The sequence below is a fragment of the Pteropus medius genome, unplaced genomic scaffold, assembly GCF_902729225.1.
Source record: "Pteropus medius unplaced genomic scaffold, Ma_sr-lr_union100, whole genome shotgun sequence".
NCBI classification, from domain to species: Eukaryota; Metazoa; Chordata; class Mammalia; order Chiroptera; family Pteropodidae; genus Pteropus; species Pteropus medius.
This window is the reverse complement of record NW_024344437.1, coordinates 6,300,959-6,324,219: the sequence shown is the minus strand read 5'-3', so window position 1 is coordinate 6,324,219 and position 23,261 is coordinate 6,300,959. Positions and strand designations below refer to the sequence as shown.

The 23,261-nt window shown below is 42.0% G+C and overlaps 1 protein-coding gene across 2 annotated transcripts in view; it reads right to left on the bottom strand.

Moving 5' to 3' along the window:
• Positions 1 to 23,261, bottom strand: part of TNFRSF19 (TNF receptor superfamily member 19) — an 82,748-nt gene that overhangs the window by 47,183 nt on the left and 12,304 nt on the right. For both annotated transcript variants that reach the window (XM_039873045.1, XM_039873044.1), the window contains exons 2-4: positions 17,135 to 17,237; positions 14,964 to 15,074; positions 4,264 to 4,442 (exon numbers count right to left, since the gene is read on the bottom strand). In XM_039873045.1, coding sequence (XP_039728979.1) covers positions 4,264 to 4,442; positions 14,964 to 15,074; positions 17,135 to 17,203 — 359 coding nt within the window. In that variant the 5' untranslated portion in view covers positions 17,204 to 17,237. The remainder of the gene's footprint in view (positions 1 to 4,263; positions 4,443 to 14,963; positions 15,075 to 17,134; positions 17,238 to 23,261) is intronic.

The following is a 23,261-nucleotide window of genomic DNA, read 5'->3' as shown; positions in this document are numbered from 1 at the left end:
TTTTCATCTGACTATGAAATCTGTCCAAATGATTATAAAATGGTGACTTCCCATCAACTTTTAATTAAAGATATTTATTTTGGAATTTATAACGTCAAAATCAAAAGACAAAGTTGTAAGATCCACTCTTCCTGATATCGAAATATATTACAAAGCTATATACTAATGCAATATGGTGCTGGCATAAAGAGAAACATATAGACCCATGGAACAGAATAGAGAGCTAGGGATAAACCCTCATGTCTGTAGTTAAATGGTCTTTGACAAGGAAACAGAAACCACTTAATGGGGACACGACTGACTCTTCAACAAATAGTGCTGGGAAAACTGGATATCCACGTGCAAAAGTATGAAGTTGAATCCTTATCCTACACATATACAAAAAATTAATTAGAAACAAATTAAAGACCTATATCAAAGACCCCAAACTGTAAATTTCCTGGAGAAAAACACAGGAGGAAAGCTTCATGACACTGAATTTCACAATAATTCCTTGGATATGACACCAGAAGGCAATCAAAAGGCATATATGACACGGGCAACAAAAGAAAAAATATACAAGTTGGACTCCATCAAACTTAAAACTTGTGCATCAAAGGATATAATCAATGTATGCTTACACCCAAACTCACTGAGGTACATTAAATATGTACAGCTTTTCATATGTCAATCATACCTCAACAGAGTGATTTTTAAAAAGTAAGTCACACTAAAAAGAGCTTTAAATTATAATAAAATAATAAGAATTCCTTCTGGGATTAAAAATAAAAGACACCATCGACAGTGAAGGGCAACTTACGATATGGGAGAAAATATTTGCAAATCATATTCTAAGCTGGATAAGCACTTTCAAAACACTCTGGAACACCTGAGTAAAAGTCACCATATAATTATTGCCTGCCTCATACATTCATGCCGGCTTAGAAAGGATGTAATTTTAAACTAATCATATAAATAAACTATGAAACATCATTCAAATGTCTACTCATTTCTAACTTTCCCACATCTAAGCGTTTATTTAGAGAATGAGCAAACACTGTAGAAACTAAAGCAGTGGGCTCAGATGACAACGAATGAGGTTAAGCAGGGGAATGGACGTTTGCTGGGAGCTCCCCAAAGAGGTACCCATCCAGACTCCAGCAGCACATATCCTGGTTTCCCACGAAAGTCCCCCTGTCCTGAGCTTTCCCCCACACTCTCTGGGCACCGCCACCTCAGCCCCACCCCTTAAGCCAGGCCTAAGGTGGGCCCTGCCTCTTGTGGGCCTCCTCTTCGTCCCGCCCCCAGATGAAGAGAGCTGACATGCACAGACATGCGTTCATCAAAACCACAGAACAGGAACAAAAAGGACATGTCCCAGGTTCAGGATGTGCTCCTCAAATAGATCTGCTCAAGGTCAAAACTCTGGGTAATGATGCTCATCGCTATCCCTGTCTTCTGAGAGTATGGACCATTCCTTTTTTTCAATTAAATAACAGACTTACTGAGATATAATTCACAAGCCATAGAATCCATCCATTTAAAGTATACAGTTAAATGGTCTTTAATAGATCTACAGGTTTGTGTAACCGTCAGTATGATCAAACTGCATTTTCATACCCAAAAACCCTACTGGCGTCACCCCGCCCCCTTACCCTCCCCACGCCCTAGCCACGAGCCCTGGATGAACACTACATTCACTTTCTGTCCTTATAAATTTGCCTGTTCTGAACATTTCAAGCAATGGGATCATACAATACGAGCTCTTTTGTGACCGGCTCCTTTCACCGAGAATAATGTTTTCTAGCTTCATCCACTTTTATCAGTAATTCATCCCTTTTTATTGCTAAGTAAAATTCCAGTGTTTGAATACACTCCATTTTGTTTATCTGTTCATCAGCTGATGGGCATTTGGGTCGTTTCCACTTTTGACTATTGTGGATAACGCTGCTATGAACATTTGTATGCCAGTTTTTGTGTGGATGTGTTTTCAATTCTCTTGGTTATAAACCGAAGGGCAGAAATGCTGGGTCACGTGGCAACTCTGTGTTTAACTCGAGGAACTGCCAGACTGATTTTCTAAGTGGCTACACCATTTTACATCCCTCTCAACAGTCTGAGTGTTCGAATTTCTCCACATCCTCCTCACCAACGCTTGTTATTGTCTGTCTTTTGGTTATAGCCACCCTAGTGGGCAAGAATTTTGTGGTTTTAATTTACACTTCCCGGATGGCTAATGACGCTGAGAATTGTTTCATGTGCTATTAACCACTCGTGTATCTTCTTAGGAGAAATATCTTTTCAAATCCTTTGCCCGTATTTTAATTGTGTTATTTGCCTTTTTATTATCGAGTTGTAAGAGTTCTTCATACGTTCTAAAGAAGAGAGTCCCTTATCACATATATGATTTACAAATAGTTTCTCTCATTCTGTGGGTTGTCGCTTTCTGGATGGTACCCCTTGGAGCACAGAAGATTTAAACTTAATTAAATTTAATTAAATTCTGACGATTTTTCCTTTGGTCGCCTGTGCGTTCGGTGTGCGGTCACCACGTTTCGCTCCCGTTTCTGTGTCGCGTGGTTGTGTAACCCCACGCTCGAGGCGCAAGGCTCTTTCCTGCCCGGCTTCGGCCCTCCAGGTCCGGCGCGTTCTCTCCCTCTCGCCGCAGCAAGAGCCCCAGGACTCGCCCTGCGCGCTTTGGTCACAAGCTCCCTGATCTTGTGGGCATGTTCTGGCCGAGTCCACTTGGCGTCCTTCCTCTGTGGTGACCTACAGCACAGATTCTGGCAGTGGACTCCGGGCTGTGGCTCGAAGCCCCACCGCACACTGGCTAAGTGATCTCGCCTGAACAACCTTCGACCTTGAGAAGGCTCACCTTCTTCATTCTTAAAACACTGTGGACATCATGGATCATGACTCACGTGCGGGGCTTAGCCAAGCGCCTGGCACGTGATAAAGAATAAACGTTCGCTGCTCCTGAAATGCTGTTGTTTCTGGTCGTTTTAATCTCTGCAGTGAAGCCTGCTTTCCACGGCTCCAGGATTCTGGTTTTTCTCTCTCTCCTGTCTTTGGTTGGTAAAACAGGCTGCACTCCACACCCATGAAAGTATCCTGATGTTCTGCTCTGCCTCTCCCTTCTTGCCTTGGGCAGTAATGCCTCTCACTCCTAACAGATCATCCATCACCCGCGCCTCCCAGAGTCCCCAGTCTTCATATAGCTTGTCCCCCAGCTGCCTGTTTTATCTGGCGTATCTGCCCAGCGGTTACCTAGGAGGATTTAAAACTTTAAAATTCCAACTCCTGAGCATTGTCTCTCCACCTGGCCCAGGTGTAGTCCCCTTTCTTCCCAAGGTCTAGGTTCATTTTCAATGTGCACATTTAAGATTTTCACCGTTCACACCTGTCCACTCCCTTCCACCATCTCTTTCTACTCTGCTCCTGCCTTCTTCTGAAGATAACTGGCCTCTTTGCAGCTTCTTAAAAATACCGGAGTCATGTCCACTTCGGGGCCTGTCTCCTGTGGTTCTGTCTACAGTGCTCCTCCCCCACATACTCCCCTGGCTAACTGGTCTCCTGAATTCAGGTCTTTGCTCGGCTGGCCTCCTTTCGATAATGCCTAGGCTTTAAAGCTGCCACTTGCATATCCATTTCCCCAGGCATGTCTAACCCCCACCCCCATCCAGCGGCTACAGGTTTCCTTTTTTTCCGTAGAAATCATCATCCTCTGCCTTTCTCCACGATTTACTTCTTTAATATATAGTGTTTAGATATTTTTTAAAAACCTAATTAGGATATAAGCTCCACATGGGTAGTGATCTTCGCCTCGACCTAAGAAAGCCTCATGGCTGCTGGACAAATATCTGTCGAAATGACTGAACGGCCGTGACCTGCATGTCTCTGATCCGCGAGGAGGATGGATATCCTCACGTGATCACGGGCCCTACGGGTTTCCTCTTCTGTGAATTACCTGTTCGTTCTTTTGTCCACTTGTCCATGTTTTTTTTTCCCCCCCTTTTATCAATTTGTAGAACCGCTTTAGATGCTCGCGACGCTAATCCTTTGTTAGTATGTTTATTCATTTTGTTTATAACCGGCGCCTGTCACGCTGCATGACACAGGCACAGAGAATCGGTGGGGACGGCGGAGACACAAAGTCGCGCACGCTCAGCGACTGTGTTGGGGGAGCGTCCGTGCGCCTTCGCGTTTGCAAAGGAACAAGAAGAGAAAGGCCTGTTTAAAGATCATTGAATAGTTACGAGGAGGAAAAAAATCACTTAGCGATACCCTGGCAAGCAGTCCCCACACGTGGCATCGCTGGTCGCAGAGCAGTTCGCCTTCTGGAAGCGGTTCGCCACGGTGCAGTCCAGGCACGGCTTGCATTTCTGAAAGCCCCAGTCCTCCTTGAACCGATGCGGCCTGCATGTCACGCACTGGGCGTCCTCCCCGTAGCCAAAGCCACATTCCTGCGGGGATTAACAGGCAAGAGAAAGCTATTCAGACACCGCGAGCGTGAAGAAAAGGAAAGACGCCGGGATGAAACGAAGACCTGGTCTGGTAATTACTGAGTGCCGGCCTTCAAAGGCAGCTCTCTCAGCAAGTTCGAATGTGTCTCCCACTGCTAATAATCTCTCTTACTATGAGAAGTCTCCTTAGTCATCCCCTTTATTCAAGAAGCCACGAGTATTTGAATAATAAAGCTTCTCGGGGGGCGGGGGGGCCCTCGCTGCTGCATCATTGCAGTTTATGGCAGAATTATGGCACTTCCCGCTTTTCTAATTGAGCCGCTCTTGTGAATGTTTAGAAACTAAAAGTCAGGGAAGTATTCCGACACTTCTTCACTTATAAGGGCAGAAAATAAGTTCTTTGATATCAAAGAAAACAACGATAAACTCGCAAGAAATATCAGAAGCTTACAAGCCTGGAACTCCGTCGGGGAGGGAGCACCTTGAAATGCTCAGCACTCGGACACTGTCCACAGCAGGAAGATCTTCACCTATTTCTTAAGAGAATACCACTTTCGTTTTCTGATAAAACTGTGCTGAAGGGCTTAAGCTTCTCTGGATTCGAATGTCAGAACACAGCACTGTTTTCCAAGGGCGAGAAAAGGAACGGCTGTGTGACCCATGTTAGCATCCTTTCCACGAGTTCGAGAACTAAATAAACTACAGCGGATCATATCATGTAATGATAACGCAACCACAAAAGGAATGATGCGGATGTGTGCCCATGATAGTTTAAAAAATAAGTTATAACACAGAATTAGAAGCATGAGCCCCTTTCTCACAAAGATACTAATGATGAGTACTAACATGTACTGGGTGCTTACTCTACGCCAGGAACTTCATGTGCATTATCTCTTTAATTCATACTCTTTCCCAATGAGAAAAGCACTATCATTATTCCCATTTCACAGACAGAGGTATGGAGCTTTCCAGAAGGTACGTACCTTAGCCAAGGGGATAAAGCTAATGTTAGAACCAGGATTCAAACCTACCCAAAGTTTAATTCTAGAGTCAGATTTCACACCACGACACTGTGGGTGGGGTCTGTCGGGAACTTTATCTGATGTGTACCTAGGAAGATGTCTGAAAGATAACATATCAAATGTTATCACCGGTTACCTATACTTTGTGACGGTAACCTTGGTCATTTAAAAAAAAAAAAATCAGCAGCTTAAAAACTGGGGGAAGAGCATGTGTGCCGAGAGCAGGCTGAGCAGACCCCCAAACAAGGCGGGATGCACAGAGCAGGGAAGGGCTCCGACAAAATCCCCAAGCCTCAGCCCCTTCATCTGCAAACTACAGATGCCAGAATGCAGATCCCAGCTAGTTCAATATTCCCCTGTTCCTAGAAAACTGACATATGTTAATTTCTCATCCATATTTACATAGTCAACTAAGCGATACTTAGTGGCCCCAAATTAAACCAAAACCAACACAAAGGATAGTATTCCCTGGACTCAGTATTCTACTCGATAAAGAATATTAGTAATAAGACTTTAATCCAGATTTCCTTTACTGATGAGCTCATCTGCATTTCGGGGGAGTGGAACCTTGCCTCCTCTTTTCCGTTACTCTGCATGTCTTTCACCTTGAACGTGCACGACCCAGAGTAGGGGACAGAAGACAGCAGAGGACTGCCGTCCTTCTTAACCCCGGCGCTCTGGCCGGTTCAGACAGTGGTCCAAACCAAAGGCAGAGACAGGAGGGAGGAAAAAAAAAAACAACATCTGATCTGGAGAACTAATTCACAAATTAGAGTTTCTTTAAAATTGTTAACAGGGATGACGGGGAGGGAGATTTGGTAGAATTATGAGGTAGTCTCGATTTTTGTAATTTTGTAATAATTTTTTTTTTTGCAAAAAGCATCTATGTCTCTAGTCATCAGGAAAAAAATAAATATACATATCCACAAAGAATTTCCTGGGACACGTACTAGCTCTCTGCGAGAAGGCCATCGTTTGTTATTGATTGATTGATTGACTGACTGATTTTTGGTGCTCTATCCTTGGGCAATGTGGTTCCACGCGGGGACAGAAGTGTGTCTACACTGAGCATTCATTGTTGAGAGAGCCCCGTGCATCCACGGGCTTCCTTAAGCGTGGCCGCGGGCCTCCCGCCCCGTCTCCCAGGATCGAGGCATATGAGGGATGCTCGGCGGTGAACCTCGCTGTTCACAGGCTCAGCGTTTCAATGTCAAAGGCAGAGGCAATGTTTCAGACGCGTGCTTTGATCCAGGCAGCTTGGACCATAAGGGTCTTATAGACAAGTTAAAACAGCAAATAAAAAAAAAAATAGGAAGAGAGTAGAGGAAAGGAAAACAAAGGGAAAGAGAAAGGAGAAAGAGACATTTACTCCCAGTGCGTTAACTGGGAGTAAATGTCTGAAGTTTTGCTTTTCAAGCCAGGTTGACAGAGGACAAGTGTGTATGTTCGTACGATAGAGCCCAAAACACACCTGTCTGAACGCCAACTCTGCTGCTTGTCAGCTGTGTTATTTTGGGAACTCTCTGGTTCCCAGTCTCTTCATCTGTGAGGTGGGGATAATAATGTCTGCCCTACAGCATCGTTTTGAAGGATGTTCAGAAAAACACATAAAGTCTCTAAATAAGTCTCTAAACTGTAAATCAAGCAGAGTGGGCATTCATCAAATAAATGATACCAATGACTATCGTTATTTTAGACTTTCTACAACCCAATAAACCAACTTACGTGATTCAGGTAGAACCACTGAGGAACAGGGAATCTTCAGACTCCTATTGTTTCTAGGTTACTTGAAACATCACTTTCCCATGTTTTAACATTTTCACTGACCAAAAATTTTTCAAAAAAAGAATCGTAATTACCTGCCTTTCAAAGACTGGTACATAAAATAAAAAAGTAATTTAACCTTACCTGCTTGAGCCAACAGTTGCATTTTGCCGTAACACTAAAAACTAGGGACCCCTGTGTGTATGTGGGCGGTTTCGCCGGCTGTTTTAACACCCAGCCAGGCAGTCAACCATCATGCCTTGCTCCTGCTGAGTCATCGCTGTCTCTAACCATTCACTTCCTCTCTCCATTCCTGAGAAACTAGATTAAATGATCCAAACGGAAGTGAAATTGGAAGAAATATAAATGGGTGTTTTGATGGTCTCATCTCTTTTGAGAAAAAGCACAGACTTTAGTGCCGAGAGACCTTTGTGCTCATGTTTCAATTCCTGACTATTGTAGAGTTTACATTGTACATAAGGACCATTTTGATCAATGCATTTTTGCCATAGGTCATTTTGTGTCATTTCCATGTCATCATATTCTGTACAATGAGGATTTCACACACACGAAATTTTTTTTTGGTCTATTTTACACTGGCTCGAATCATGTACAGAAAAAAGGCTCCAAATGCCATCAAAGTTTGCCTACATTATCTGAATGTTAACTTACTCTTTCTGCTTAGAATTTGTGTATTGGTGACAATTTGTGTATCGGTAATTTGTGTGGTAGATTTAGGTGAAGGGTTGAATAAAGCTTTGTATCTATTACTACCACGAAATAACGCCAAAATATATGAACCACACAGTCTCCTGTATCCACGATAGTCTAGGAAATTTATGAGATGACCATTCTACATGTTTAAATTAATGAGAAACCTTAAATTAACTAGAAATTCAGAGAAGTTATTTCCCAGAAATTAAATCACAGTAGAGCGTCCATGGCAGGCACCTCTTTCAGGACTGTCCTATTTCTAAACACTAGAAACATAGAGACGCTGTAATTATTTGAAATCCAGGCTATAAAGTAAATAGTATTTCCGACCCGAGGTTAGGAATCTGTGGATTTAGAGGGTCAACTAGTTACATGCGGATTTCTGACTGTGTGGGGTCGGCGCCCTAACCCCTGCGTTGTTCAGGGGTCAAGTGTAAATATTAAATTACTGCCAATATAAATGTCTACTTTGATGTTTTTATTTCATTCAGTAAAACTAAGTGGTTAAAGTGCCTTGAACTCTTCCCCATTTAGTTCAGTAAATAACTATGCAGAGAAAAAGAAAGGAGGCTAGAGACCATTCTTTTCCTTTTTCTCTTTATCACCTTTTATACCGAAAAACTACTACGATGCAAGACTTAAAAAAATAAAATAAAAAAATACACCTTCCTGCCCATCTCTAGTCTCTGACTTCCTATTCCCTCCACACAGGCAAATACTGTTATCAGGTTTTGGGTTAAGCTGCCAGAAACATCCTCTCGTGCGTGTGTGCATGTGTGTGTGTGTGTGCGTGTGTGCGCATGTGCATGTGTGTGTGTGTGGTGAGGGAGGATACGTGGGATGGAAAAGGAGGGTGGGAAGAGGAAATCTGTCACCGGTCTGGGCGTTAGAATAAGATACGTGTGTTCTATCCTTTTGGATCACGGTCTGCCATCGGTATCCATGGTAGGGATACACTTAAACTTGAAAATAATCCTGTAGTCTTTATTTTTGAAATTAGAACCCGGTACGTTAACCGCTTGAAGGAAATATCTTCCCCGAATCCCTGAGAAGATCTTTCTACTAATAAACTTTGAGGTGGGAAAACACACACATACGTTTTTAAAGAACGCAAAGAAAAGGCATTGCCGTCGGGCTGCCACCGACCTCTGGAGCCGCACAGTAAGCCAGCCAGCGACCCGTGGGATCTGCCGTCTCCCTCCGCCACTCCTGCCCAAGAGCCTGTCACGGCGCTGGGGACTGACAAGGACTCCGCCTGACCAAACTTCAGCCAAGTTTGAACCTTCTCCCGGACCCGTCTGTGCACCTCCTTGCCAAACCCAGCTTTGGCAAGGACCCCGCTAAGTCAGTTCAGCCAGAACACCCCGTCCCCCTGCCCTGAACGTATGGTGGGGTTCCGTGCCCTCCGCCACCCCCGGGTGATGTCCGATCGCCCTGGCCTGCATTCCGCAAAGCAGCCTGTTAGGTGGGCTTCAGCGGGAACCCCCTTACTCCGACGTTTCCTCTCGGGGAATTTCCATCCGCTGACCCCACCCCGCTCCTTGGCTATGAACTCCGGCTCGCCCAGGCTGTATTCGCAGTTGAGCCCAATCTCTTCCCCCATATGACATCCCACCCCAGTGGTCCCGATACTTATTGCGACAAAGGTCAAAATCTGCCTGATAAAGTCTGTCTGACCATCTTCACCAAGTGTCACTGAATATTTTTTTCTTTACTAGTGCAGAACGGGTTGGCGAGTAATAAGTTCTTGCTGAATAAACAAATGGAGAATAACTGCCGTTTGAGGCCGTATTTCCTAAAGCTGTGATGGTGGCTGTTATTATTAGTACTATTCTATTCCGGATCGCTGTTATTATTTCATTCCAGGGAGCGAAGCGCTGTAAAGGCCACAGCAATGCCTCCCACTTGGTAAAGCCAAAAGCCTCCTGGGCTGGTGTGCGTGGGGGGTTGGGACAGAAGGTGGGGGGCCGTGGGGGGATGGGGGCTGTGAGCAGCCTTCCTTACTGTGGCTCCGAGGCAAGAGAGGGCAGGATCCAGCTGGGCTGCTTCCACCCGAGCTGGCGGCCGCAGTAGCCTTGTCACTCTGCCCAATATTTTTAAGCCACATTTGGTGGCTTTGCAGTAGCAGAATGACTCAAAGTAAACAGTCCTCAAATCCCCTTCTCCCTCTTCTCCCTGTGCAAATCCAGCACTTCGCAAAAACACAAGCGGGGCCCGTCGGCATCTCAGAGGAGGAGCTGTCCCTCAGACCACAGGGGATTCTCGCCGGCCACCGGCTGTCCAGGAAACACATTCCGGGGCCTCAGGTCTCCAGCGCTATTTATTTGTACAGCCCATAAGTTATTAACTCTGGTTCTTTGAACTTTAAAAGTTCAATTTGGACAGAGAAGAAGTTATTTGTGGAGAAAATCGAGGGCACACACATGGAAATGACAAATTAGATTTATGCGGCTGGCGTTTAGCTATCGGCTTTTTAATTTCCTTTCATAAAATAACACCGAAGACATATTCCACCCCCGACTTTCAGTTTATAAAAATCTGTAGTTTGAGCTTTTTAAAGAAAAAGTACAAGCTAGAGCTTGTTAATATCTGCCAAACATCACTGGGCTCCATTGGGCATAATTAAACATAAATAAAGTGAGTGACGCTGTAATTAAACGGCAAAAATGAATCTTTTTTATGCTTGCAAATTACATTATTGTGTGTTGTGTGTGTGTGTGTGTGTGTGTGTGTGTGTGTGTGTGTTATTTTCTTCATATGGACAAAAACAGTTTTCCAAAAAGTAGGTGTCTTTAAAGATATGAAGCCATGTGGAGAGAAATTGTGTTGTTGTTTACAAGAGTTAATTTTTTTCACACTAACTAACGAAAGCCACCCCAATCATCGGTTAGAAAAGCTTACTCTGAAAATCGTGCCAGAGACCCGCAGTCTGTTTCAAGTGGTTCACGCAGAAACGGGTTTCCTGAGGCACTGCGGGGCCATCCCATTCAAAGCACGCTGTGGGTCGGGAGGAGGCCGGTGGCCCAGCGCAGTGTGGACAGTAAGAATTAAAAGCCTAATGTGGTCACTTCGGGAAAATGAAAAGTCATCCTCTCACATCCCGACGATGTTTATTCTCATGAGCCAAAAGGACGGTCGCCTAACACTCCCGCCCACACTCACCGCTCCAAATGCCCGGCTTGTCCCAGTTATGGGGCAGTGGCGACAATATTTTGTATATTTTGCCTCAGAAATAGGGAAAAGACATCATCAATTATCTCTCTCATAAACTTTCAAAAACTAAACCCTGTAGCGGAAGAGGAAAATAACTAAATATGGCTCCAATGGATAAAAATCCTCACAACAAACTCGAAATGGCTCAGTGACCGGTCAGAGATTTTTTCCCAAAGAGACAAGAAAATGACTTACCAAGCTTGGATTACTAACAAGTAATCCAAGCTGGATTACTAAATGAGGAGAGACGATTACACGCCTGGGGCTTTCAGAGAGGGAACGGAACACTAAAAGAGCTAATGGGATGAGACCTCATCTTGTGCTCAAGATGGCACAAGAGAGGACACGGAGGGCACCCCTGGGAACCACAGGGTTGGCTCCCACTTGGCAAGATGGAGCGGGAGCCGTGGAGGAACAGGGACAGGCGGTGTATGAAAACCAGTGGCCAGGATGGAGGCGGCTCGGACCAGAGAGGGAGAAGGCTGACCAGCTCCTGCACCGCACACGTGCGTGAGGCTACCACGATGGGGACAGCCGCCTGTCCTAGGAGCTGCTCCTAAGCCCGGACTTCGGGAAGAGAGTTCATCATGTTTGAGCTGCACTGTCCAATACAACAGCCAGCCATACCTCATGTGGTGAAACTTAAATTTAATTAGTTAAAATGAAATGAAAGAAGTGATCCAGTTCCTCAGTAACACAAACCACGTTCCAGTATGTCTTAAATAGGGAGTAGAGGAATGATATATGTTATTAGAATACATTTAGTATTCCGAGTCAAAGTAAATGATTTATAAATGTAGTTATCTTTAATTAAAACAAGTTTAGTCTTAGGCAAAAGGGTAAATTTTCCCTTGATTTGTAAAGCATGGAAATGACGATTGACCAGTTAAAGATATTTGTTAATTTAAGTGATTTGTCTGATTTTAATATATTCAAAACTTACTTTTCTTTCCTGTGAAAGATACATGTTATTGCTAAAAATTTAATAAAGGCAGTCTGAAAAGAAGAAACTGCAAATTTATGAGAGGACGGTTTAGAAATTTCTAGCCCCAAAGTAATTGCTAATGAAAAACTCAAGCTCTTTGCCTTAATTAGTTAACTGGGAAATAAAAATGCATTTATATTTCCATCGGCACATTTGATTCCTTTGCCTCTCTCTTAGGCTGTGCATCTTAGTGCATGCACAAGGTTCAGTTGTTAATTTTATTTACTAAGAGCTACAACCAAGATAACAGACTTGGTGAAATATATTATTTATAACACACACACAAACAAATCCATTAACTTTTATGTTACTAGATTTAATTGCCCCTTTTTCTCCCCCTACACGATATGAGGTTGACTCATTCATTCACGCCTTTCGCCAGGTTACACCCTGTGTCTGCTAGGAGCTGAGTCCTCTGTTTAGATTTCCCATCTGTCCTGAGGAAACTCGCTGGCGGCGCTGGCGGCTGTGTTTGCCCCGAGATAACTCATGGATTACGGTCCTCACCTCACCCCCAAAGTTTGCCGCGAAACACCTCGCTTTTATTAGTATTTCTGCATCACTCTAGTAGATCGAGAGTCTTTGGAAACAAATGACATCATTCTATTTACAGCATCCTGTTTTTAGTAGTGGTGTCTCCATTTACAAAATATAGTCATTCTCAATGGCCGAAAATGTCAAATCCTAGAAAACACAGTATTCCTACGCGGGATGTGAACATCGTTCTTGAACAGTTGTCAGCCGAAGATTCATTTGATGAATCTGATTTATGTGTACGTGATCATCAGGATTAGAGACAAGTTCTGTTTAGAAATAACTCCAAGAACAGTTTCTACATTTTATTTTCACACTGAAAACCAGTCAGATTCGCTTTGGCCTCAAAGAGCGTGTTTATGTAAAATCAAATTAACACTAAAATTAAATTAAAATCAAATTAACACTAAAATTAAATCAAATTAAAATGCAGCCGGCTGCATTTTTTTTTTCCTAAGAGGGGAAAGGGTTAGACACAGTAAGGATGAAAGCCAAATGAGCAGGTCACCTGCCGTCAGGGTGGCCACTGCAGGGCGCATGAGGACATTGTATACATTTGTCACATTCGCGTATCTGAGTGGATCCTAGGAATCTAATATTTCAGTGACATCATTACCTTTACTTTTATTCTTTCTCATTCAATTTGTCCAGGTCCTTTTTTTACATGAAAAGTAAATAAAATAAGTACACAAAGGAGACTTATTTGAATTGCTTCTCTTTGGCCATATACAATGTGACAGCTATTTCAACGCTGAGGGAAAATTGCTATCTAGAGAAAAATATTTCTTCCGGATATCCATGGGACATTATGAAATATGGAAATTGTTATCTGTTGATCTCAGCAGTTAGCTTTTTTTAAATAAAAAAAATATTAAAGCTGACAGGACTTTCATCCTCTGATTCTCTAGAAATTATTTGGAGGTTATATTCTCTGGATTCAAAGGATCAAGGTTAGGGAACTGTTTCTTAGAAATGATTTGCTCATCTCGGCATCTGTACAGCTTCATTCATATTTTGACAGAGATTTGGGAAAAGAAAAACTTTCGAGGGGTACGGACATCATCACCTGTTTTCCTCTTGGGCAGCATCACACTTCTAGCTGCTTTGTTCACTGATCCTAGATATGCACGTCTTCTATAAAGAATCTTTACACACCCACTAGAGCAAAGCCTACATCTCAAAAGGCATGTAACTACAATCCAGGTTTAAAAATACCTGGGAGGCTACAGTTAACTAGACATCACTCAGAGTTCGCAGGTCAGACAGTGTCAATCCAGACGGAAAGCCCAGGATACTGAAAGCCACCACTTATCCAACACAACAACCGGAGAGGCCATCATTGGGAATTACTCGTGGGATGCAGAAATCCCTGTTTCCTGCTGTTTGTTGATCATAGATCAAAAATCTATGAATGCCAAGACTCAACTTTAAATAATGGCAGTCTGTAGGGGAAGAGGACTTCTCATTCATGAGTCACTTTAAATAAAGAGAAAACGCTTCTGTTCCTTTTCTAACAGGAAGACTTTGATGCTTTGCTTAGAACAAAAAAAAAATATGATACATCAATTCTCCACAACTAGTAACATCTTTAATAGATCAGAAAATAAAGCAAATGGATATATAGCTCTGAACACACTCGTGGAAAAGAAGGGCCCCAAGAATATGTGAGACTCGGAAATATGCTGGGGCACACTTTTTCTGAACAGACAGTGGCTAAAATGAACACATTTAAAAATGCTTCCTGGGAGTACCACATGCTCGACATGGGGAGGTTGATAACACTTGTGCCGTCAAAGGAATGTTCGAAACCCTAGTTTGGAGAAGAAGTGCCACATCGGGCCAGCATCACCAAAGGCTCCGTCAGCCTCTACTTGACAAGTGAAGGCAACACTCATTCTGAGAAAAAGATGGCCCAGTAAACGGTAGCATGACCGTTTTCTGACACGAATGCTTTGTTTTTAAATCTTCAGGAGAATACCAATTCTTTCCAATGAATGCAAATAAATCTTAATAATTCTATTCTTTCAATGAAATACGATAAAGACTAAATTACATAAAACGATGACATTTTTTGAGTTCTGGTTATTAGAACTTATTTCCTTGATCTAAGTAAGACACATGAATCAAAAGTACTGAAAAGAGAATTGTGCCATATTTAGCTAAAGGGATGTATGAACCAAGAACTCTGTCATGGTGACCAAATCTTGACCAGTAATTAACTAGAAGAATTTAACTTAAAAGAATGAATTTAAAACGCACAGATCTACGGCTTTACCATGCTTACCATACCTTGGACAACTCCATGCCTGGCCCACATTGCTTGCAGAGGACGCAATTTCCAGACCGATCCCTGAATTCTTGCTGTCTACAGTCCCCGGTTTCACAAAGCACTTCACATGCCTGCAAAAAAAGTTTGACGAAACGTTATCTCCACGTAAGTTGATTACGTTTTTTGCAAGAAAGAAATAATATCATCAGTATTATTCACATCAATCACTGAATGTAAACATTAATTCGGAGTGAGACCAGTTTAATTTTCATCTGAGGAAGAAAAAGCACTTTTTGAATCAGTCAGTGGAACAAATCAGGTGAGCCTGATTCTTCTCCGCATTCCCTGAATGAGGTCTCCTGGGGTCTTGGAATCATCTCCGTCTTCCTAAGTCGTTTTCTATAAGTAAGGGAATGTATAAAAGAACAGTCATGCGGAGACCCAAGGTCCTTTTGCAAGCTGAAAAATTCTGATTTCAAAACTCTACTTTTGATCATTGAGAAATATAAGCACATTCAAGGAAAATGAATTGAATAAATAAGTATATGAAATAAATCACAGCTACAGGAACTTTGCTACTACCCTTCAGACATATCTCCCACCCACTTTTGATATAAAAGTTCTAACCTTTTTCAGTGGAACTGCATTTATTTAGAGATCGTCTTTCAAAAAAATTCTGACAATTGTGAGATCGGTAAAATTCTTGATGATGATGAAAATGACGAAAGCGGCCAAACTCTCTGAACTCTCCAAAGTGTACGTGCTACGTAAATATAAACTTAATTCTTACGGATTATTATTTAACCACTTAAGCGGGACCTAACAATATGTTTTGGTTCACAGCATAGGACTTCAATGGGAAGATGATCTATTTTGGCAAAAACAAAGGTTGTAAGTCATTTCCCAAAATATAGCCTTTTTTTTTTCTTATTTTATCTAAAAACGGTAAGTTCACCTGACAAACTATCATCCTACAAAAGGGTCTTTACCTGCTTCTTCACAGTATTTTGTAAAAGATGTTAGAATTAATGGAATCTCAGACTGGCGACAAAATCCCGTGCAACCTTTTATCATTGGCAGGAAAGCCCTCGACGACATTCCTGCCTATAATTTTGTTTTCCTAAATGAAAGCTGAAGGCCGGAAGCACTATGGGGACAGAGACTGTCATTACGGATAATGCCTGTCACACACAAGTGCAGAGGAGATTGTTTTTGATGGTTATAATAATAAGCAATTATTCAGTACAAACTCCCCAGCCTTGAAGCGAGAGCATGTGTAATGACGTCTGCCAGCGTCCTCACCTGAAATCAAAGCCTGAACTTCTAGAGCAAGCAGGAGGGAGAGTTCAAGGTGGGGTTCAGGACTAGAACAGGATGTGGGGCTAAAGGTCGGAGGATCTTTTCCAGCCTCTCTAACTCCCCTGACTAACAGTCTGAGGGGAGGCAGATCCCCTCCCACCCCAGAGACTCAATGGCTTTGAGGAAACCATTCCCTGACCTCCCTCCTAGACATTCATTCCGATGCCTAACGACCTCAGTGGAAAGAAAGGAAGTTTTCCTTACATCTGCCTGAATCTCAGACTCCAACTGGACCCCATTTCCTCTCACTTTGTCTTCCAAGAAGGCTGGGTAAATAATTCAGAGCAAGTAATTCTTTTCATGGATGTAGATCATGATTATATCTTCAAACTAAGAAAGTTTCAATGCTTTTGAACGCTTTCATAGACCTTTTGTGTCAAGCTTTCAAACATGAGAATTTTCCATCCGTCCTTAATGCTTTTTGGAACCGAGGATATAAGTAACTATATAAAAAATAACAGCACTTTTAAAAATCAGTTCTAAATACTTCACAAACTGTGTCCGTCGTGGGCTCCAAATCAGACCTGACGGTCTCGTTAGGATCTAGGATGGGCTGTGTGTTTGCCTGTGAACCCAATGTAATGATAACAGTCCCGGGGCTGTGAATAATGCTGTGATTTTATGACTACATCTAAATTTAAATAAAATAATTCCAACGATTATTACAAACATCCAGAATCGGCAGCAATCTTTGACTTATTAATTAAATGTAACAATTATAAAATGAAATTTGAAAGAAGAAATTTGAAATATGGAATTAGACATAGAAAATAGTTTTGGTACTACTTAGATGAATTCTTTCACTACATTTATGAAAGTAGAGTTGACTTACCAAATAGGCTAGTAAAACTACAACGGTGAAAAATGTTTTCTCTTGTTCTAATAGCACTTTTAAAGCCATTGCTCTTATTAAATGTATTTATTGTTGAAGATTCCTAAAAGGTAAAAAGATACAGTTAACATTAATAACAATTAGTGACTGTGCTCGGTATTTACTATATAATGTTTACTATTTGCATACATATACTGGGTAACAGTACTTAGGTTTTAAAAGGAATGACTTTTAAAAAACACACAATAGGCATATAATATGTAATCTTTATAATTTAGGTTATGAGAGGTAATGCTTTGTCTACCTGAATACCACAGGCAAAACTCCCACTGGCTTTGAATTTCCAGGCCTTTATTTTCTGCCCAAGGCTCTAACGTGTTCAATGTACTTCACCCAGTGGAGAATTACATTCAAACAGTGACTACTAAACCTTCCATTCATATGGTTCCGTGCCAACAGGATAATAAAAGTGATAAAATAACAATTAACACCTGCTAAGTACTACGTGCCAGATACTATTCTCAGCATGTTGACGCATTTCATCCTCACAGCTACTCTAGAAGGTCGATACTAGGGCTATCCCCATTTTAGAGATGGGGAAAGTGAAGCTCAAAGAGAGCTGGGTCACTTGCCCAAGGTTACACTGCTACTCAGAGACAGGTGGGGTGGCTCCAGTGTCCCTGTGTCACATACACCCTACAGGACGATCTGCTTGCATCATGGACCTTCAGCTCCACCAAGAAGCGGATGCAGCTAACATCTGGCATTTGTGAGTTCTTCCCCAAACCAGTTCAGTGCAAACTATACATGAGCAGAAAAATAAGTACTCATTTAAAAACATCTGAAAATCATTTACAGGTGATAAAATTGGAGACACTAATCTGACATTTCAATAAAAGAACATCCAAGCCTCTTTATCTTCACCGGAAATGATCTAAAATATAGAAACAAATCTGGTTGTTTTGTACGGATCCACGTAATGACAAGAGTTTTTCTTTTCTTTCTTTCTGAAGACTTATCTGGTGGCTTCACCTATCAGGTAGAGAAACATGGGTTCAATTTCCCTTTAGAGTTGAATCTTCCAAAACTAACAGACCCAGAGCAGATAATCTGACTACTTAGAAAGAAACCAGACCAGAGAACCAGAACTGTGGGCCAGAGAGCTCAAGAAAAACAATAACCATAACAACAGAGGAAGAAGAGCTGGGAGGGCCGCTGTGGCCACTGCTAGCCGAGCGGCCAGCCAGGAGAGCGCCCGAACACAGCCTGGAGCTGGTCGACCCAGACGGTCATTGTAGCTGCCTGAGCGGGTCCAGTTATAAGGGCAATAAATAATAATTTTTATGTTTGTTGAATGAATGATCCAATTTTAGTGACTTCAAACAGCTTTTATTGTTTTTCCAGCTTCTCGGTCATAACTTTTTTTTTTCTCCCTTGGATATCTCAAAATCATCCGGCAGTGACCCAACTGTGCAACTCGTTGCTTGTGTAGACACAGGATCGGGGTCAGAAGATAAAAATCACAGCTCTGTGAAAGGTATGCTTCATGTTATTTCTTGATGTGGTCCTAAAATTTTTTAAAGGTGCTAATTTTTAAAAGTAAAAAGACATCTACATGGAATTAAACTGATATGGAAAAGAGGATATAAATACCAAAGCATTCACACAAAATATGAGAAAAACAAGCTTGACAGAGTCAGTGCGTACCATAATTGAGCAACTAGTTTGGACAGAATACTCTAGTGGGATCCTGACTGAGGAACAGACAAATACTGTAGCATCTTCTTGTAAAGGCGATCATTGAAATGCACATCTAGTTAGAAGTCATGGCGATAGGATTTTGACTTCGTAAGATACACTTATTTTATGTCAAAGCGTTATCAATGGTTAGGTTCAGATTGTGGCATTCTGGATGAAGTTTTCCCCTCCTTTTCCTAAAATTTCTTTACAGTCAAAATACTTCATTAAAATGAAAAAATATATGTATAATGCTCTCGGGGCCAAAGGTAACTGACATGGTCTTTTCCCCTGAAAATTTAGAAATTAAAAGAGATGATAAGATAAAAATCACATAAACATGATCAAAAAAAAGGAGAAAATTAAATAAAGTAACTATGATTTTTGCATCACGAAGAGTTTTTAAGATGATAGGGTAGAAAAATTAAGGGAACTATATCCTATGTGCTAACTTGTATTATTCCCTCAACACACGTACTAAAATTGAACAGTTTGAATGAGAAATATAAAAACAGCATTGGCCTGCCTAAATCTCCAGTGGAAGAGGTAGGTTTGCCCCCACAAATGATCCCCTTGACTCATTAGCTTGGCCCCTGTGCCCTCTGCAGTCTCACCCAACGGCCTGCCAGTCCCACCACTGGTCACTGCTCTCACTGCCCATCCAGCTCAGCCACACGGCCACGCTCATATTTCCCGACCGCCCGGGACCTTGCCCACAGGCACAGCCTGTCGCTGCGGTCTGCAGAGCTTTTCTCCTACTGAATCTCTCCAAGAGCCAGCTCCACTGTCACCTGCTGGCTGTTGTCCACAGCTAAGCGCCGGGGAGGGAGTCGCTTCCTGTGTCCCCTGCGGCCCCTTCGACATCCACGTGCAGTATGTGTCATATTGCACAGCAATCACGCTTATTTCGGTGTCAGTTTTACTCATCAGATTGTATGCTCCTTTAAAATAGAGACCACACCGGATAAAGGTGCTCAATGAATGTTTGCAAATTAATTAAGTGAACGAAGCAGCATAAGACAATAAAGAATATAGTGTAGAAAACAAGTGAGATTTGATTGTACGTGACAGACCTAATTCCTCTGTGGCAAACAGAATAAACATTCTATTTCATACATATATATGCACACACTATCTTATTACATCTTCGAAGCATTAAATAATACAATGATGTATTTTTAAAAATCCTAATCCATTTAAAAGAATGCAAGCAGTTCTTTACAGGAGATTTCTTACATGGGGAACTGAAATGTGCCAGTGAAATATGTCACTTCTCTTCTCTGTGACTTCCCTTTTATCCTCGCTTTTTATACCAAGAGGCTGGGAAACAATTTAGGTGGGGTAGATTGTCCTGACAGCAGTCAGGGTGATCTAAGTCCAGGGTTACCCAATATGGGTAATAACAGCCTGGGTTTCATCAGGAACTGTCAGGGAAAAATGGCAACCAGAGCACCCAGAATTTTGGTTCCATTTCTTAGCAATGTCACTTTGAAACTACCTATCTATAAAGCTAAAAATAGAACCTTCTATCTCCTAGGGGTGTGGTGAGGATTAGCTGAGATAATGCGTATGAAGCACTTAGCCTAGTACCTAGAACAGAATGAACGCGGAATGATGGTTGTTGACACTGTTATTGTTGCTGTCGTTCTTGAGACCACTTATCTACTGTGTGAACTTGGATGAGAGACTTAACCCAGGTTTCAGTCTCCTCGTCTCTAAATCGGGCACAGTGACAGTACCTACCTCCTGGGATGGCTATGAGGAGCAATTGATTTTAACAGCTGTCAGGCACTTACAGGAGAGTTAATTCATATAAACTATTTCTGGCTCATCAGAAGTGCTCTATAAGTGTCAGCAAGGACGGCTGTCATCGTTAATGATATTATCGAGGATCAAAGGATCCAGTGCGTGTGACAGTCCTTTGATTTTGTTAGGCAAATGCGAGACATCATTCAGATGGTTTTAGACTTTGAGATGCTCAGGCCTGGGGAAAGCACGCGAAGACTAAGAAGCGATCCAGAGTTTGAACTAATATCAAATGCTGTGTTAAGGCCTCAGAATAAGGCCCTTCCCCCCCCTTACTACTACCCTCTAAAGTAGACGTTTACCCCCATATGGTGGGAGAGAAAACTGTGGGTCGAAGGACGCACGTACTAGTAACAGTGGAAACCGAATCAAATTCACGCCTGCTGACTCCAACTGTCGGCTGTTCGGCCAGGGTGACCTGGGGTTGTATCCTACTATGCCGCAGCACCCGGCGGCCCCTTCCCTTTGGCATAATAGGGCTGCATCAACAAAACCGGTCAACAAAAATGAGACTATGTAACCAAATACTACATTTCCTGACTGATCCACACGGCCTGGTTTAGTTAGACATGAACAGTTTAGTTGGTGGAGTGTTACAAGGGTGACCTTGGATTTCTTGCACTAAGCCGAAATACCTTAAGAAATGCTTTGGCATTCATAAAAAGAAGGAAAATTTGATGAAATGACAAGTGTTTAAGTAATAATATTTAAAATAAAAATAAGGCGATAAAAAGGTATTTATTGAAATTGGTTTTAATTTCTGGGCATTCTGGGTCTGGCCCAGATAGAAAAATGCTTTTACATGCTCCAGTGTTCTATTTATTTGGAAATGACTTATCAAAGACATACAAATTATCGTTATGTAAAATGGGTCCACTGGGCTTGTCATCCTTTGCCAAATACAGACTAAACAACATCTATTAATGATCCAGCAATCATTTTTTGCAAAACACGTACGGAAAGCCTAATGATGCCTGGTTTACTGTATTTTAGGAGTGTGGGATTTCTGCCTCACTATCGACAATGTCCTACAGGGTGGTGGTATCAGGAGAACCAGGCAAGCAGAAAGGAAGAGTCAGGAGCCCTAAGCCCAGAGCCGGCAAACATTCTGCTGAGCTGCACAGCGTCAGCCTATCAAATCAAGCTGCATAGCCTGCTCATTTAAATGAATGGGAACTACATGGATGTGTCCCCTCTCAAAGGGACAAAGGCACAGGGCCTCAGGGGCAGCAGTGACCAGGAGGGAGAGTGCAGGCTGCACCTCTCACTGGCCTGGCAGATGCTGGGTCCCACATCACAGGGCTTACTTCAGCCTGCACTTCCCTCAACCGCCATTCCCGCTTTCGACTTGGGTCCTTCCTATATACCCTAACTCCATCAGCATGCCTGCCCCCCAATTTGTCAAAGTTCCTCTGGGATCTCCCTAAATGTAGCATGGGCATCTCTCCTTTATGCTCCTGCAGCATCCTGGACTTATCTCTACCTCGCGGCATAATTATCCAGCGACTTCTCTCTCTGTGCGGCCCCCGTGTTACACATCTGGCCAGCAGCATTATTTAGTTCGGTCATCAAAACACTTAATTTTTAAAGTAAGATTTCAATATTAAAAATGAAGAATTTTCTTGAAAAATTAGAGAATCTGGCCCCCATGAGTCCTGCATGAGCCAAGGCTGGGCATTGGCTGTCCCTTACACAGAAGAGCATATACTTTCCAGTGTCTACCACTCCCTATTGTCACACGGGGCTTCTTTCCTTCATTTTATCACCAACCAAGCCATTGGAGGTTAGAGTTTGAGGACTTAATGACAAGAACTGGGATTTTGCTCTGGAACTGTAACTTATCCAACATGCCCAATACATGCTGAATGAATGAAGAAATTCGTCAATTAGGGATAATGTTTTACCTCTTAGGGTTGTCGTAAGGACTGAAACAATATATGTGAAAAATATGTGCACCTATAACTTGAGATTGAAATATAAGTCACTGTGGAAGAATACAGCTTAGGACAGGACCCCAGTTCTTGAATAAAGAGCTATAATATCGACAACTGTCACTAAGGAGGAAGACCTCATATTCACCTTTCTAATTTTAACAAATCGGTAACCTTTCTGAGAAGGATCTTTATTTTTGATCTTATAAATGGCCCAAATATATGACTCTTAAACTAATTTCGATAATCTGGATAATTTTTTTCACAATAAATTATTTAATTTCTTTACTTTTCCATGCTTTAAAAGCTATTCGATTTATTATCCGACATGCAGGGCACGCAACAGGTAAGAGTTTTTCTAGTAAAACTATATTAACATTATGTAATGAAGCTATATTCAACTCATACATTTTTCCAATATGCAATAAACTGAAAGACTTTTTAAAGAAATCAACATTAAAGTAAACTGGCAAGCTTACAATTTATAAAATCAGCACTATATACATATAGCCTTTTACGTTTTAATGGTGGAACATAATAATAAATGGCTTAAAAATAATGTCAGTCCCATATGCTAAGAGAAAAAACTTATTAGAAATTTAGTGTACTTCTATTTCCAAACAGAACAACCCTAGCCTCTAGTTATCTTAGCC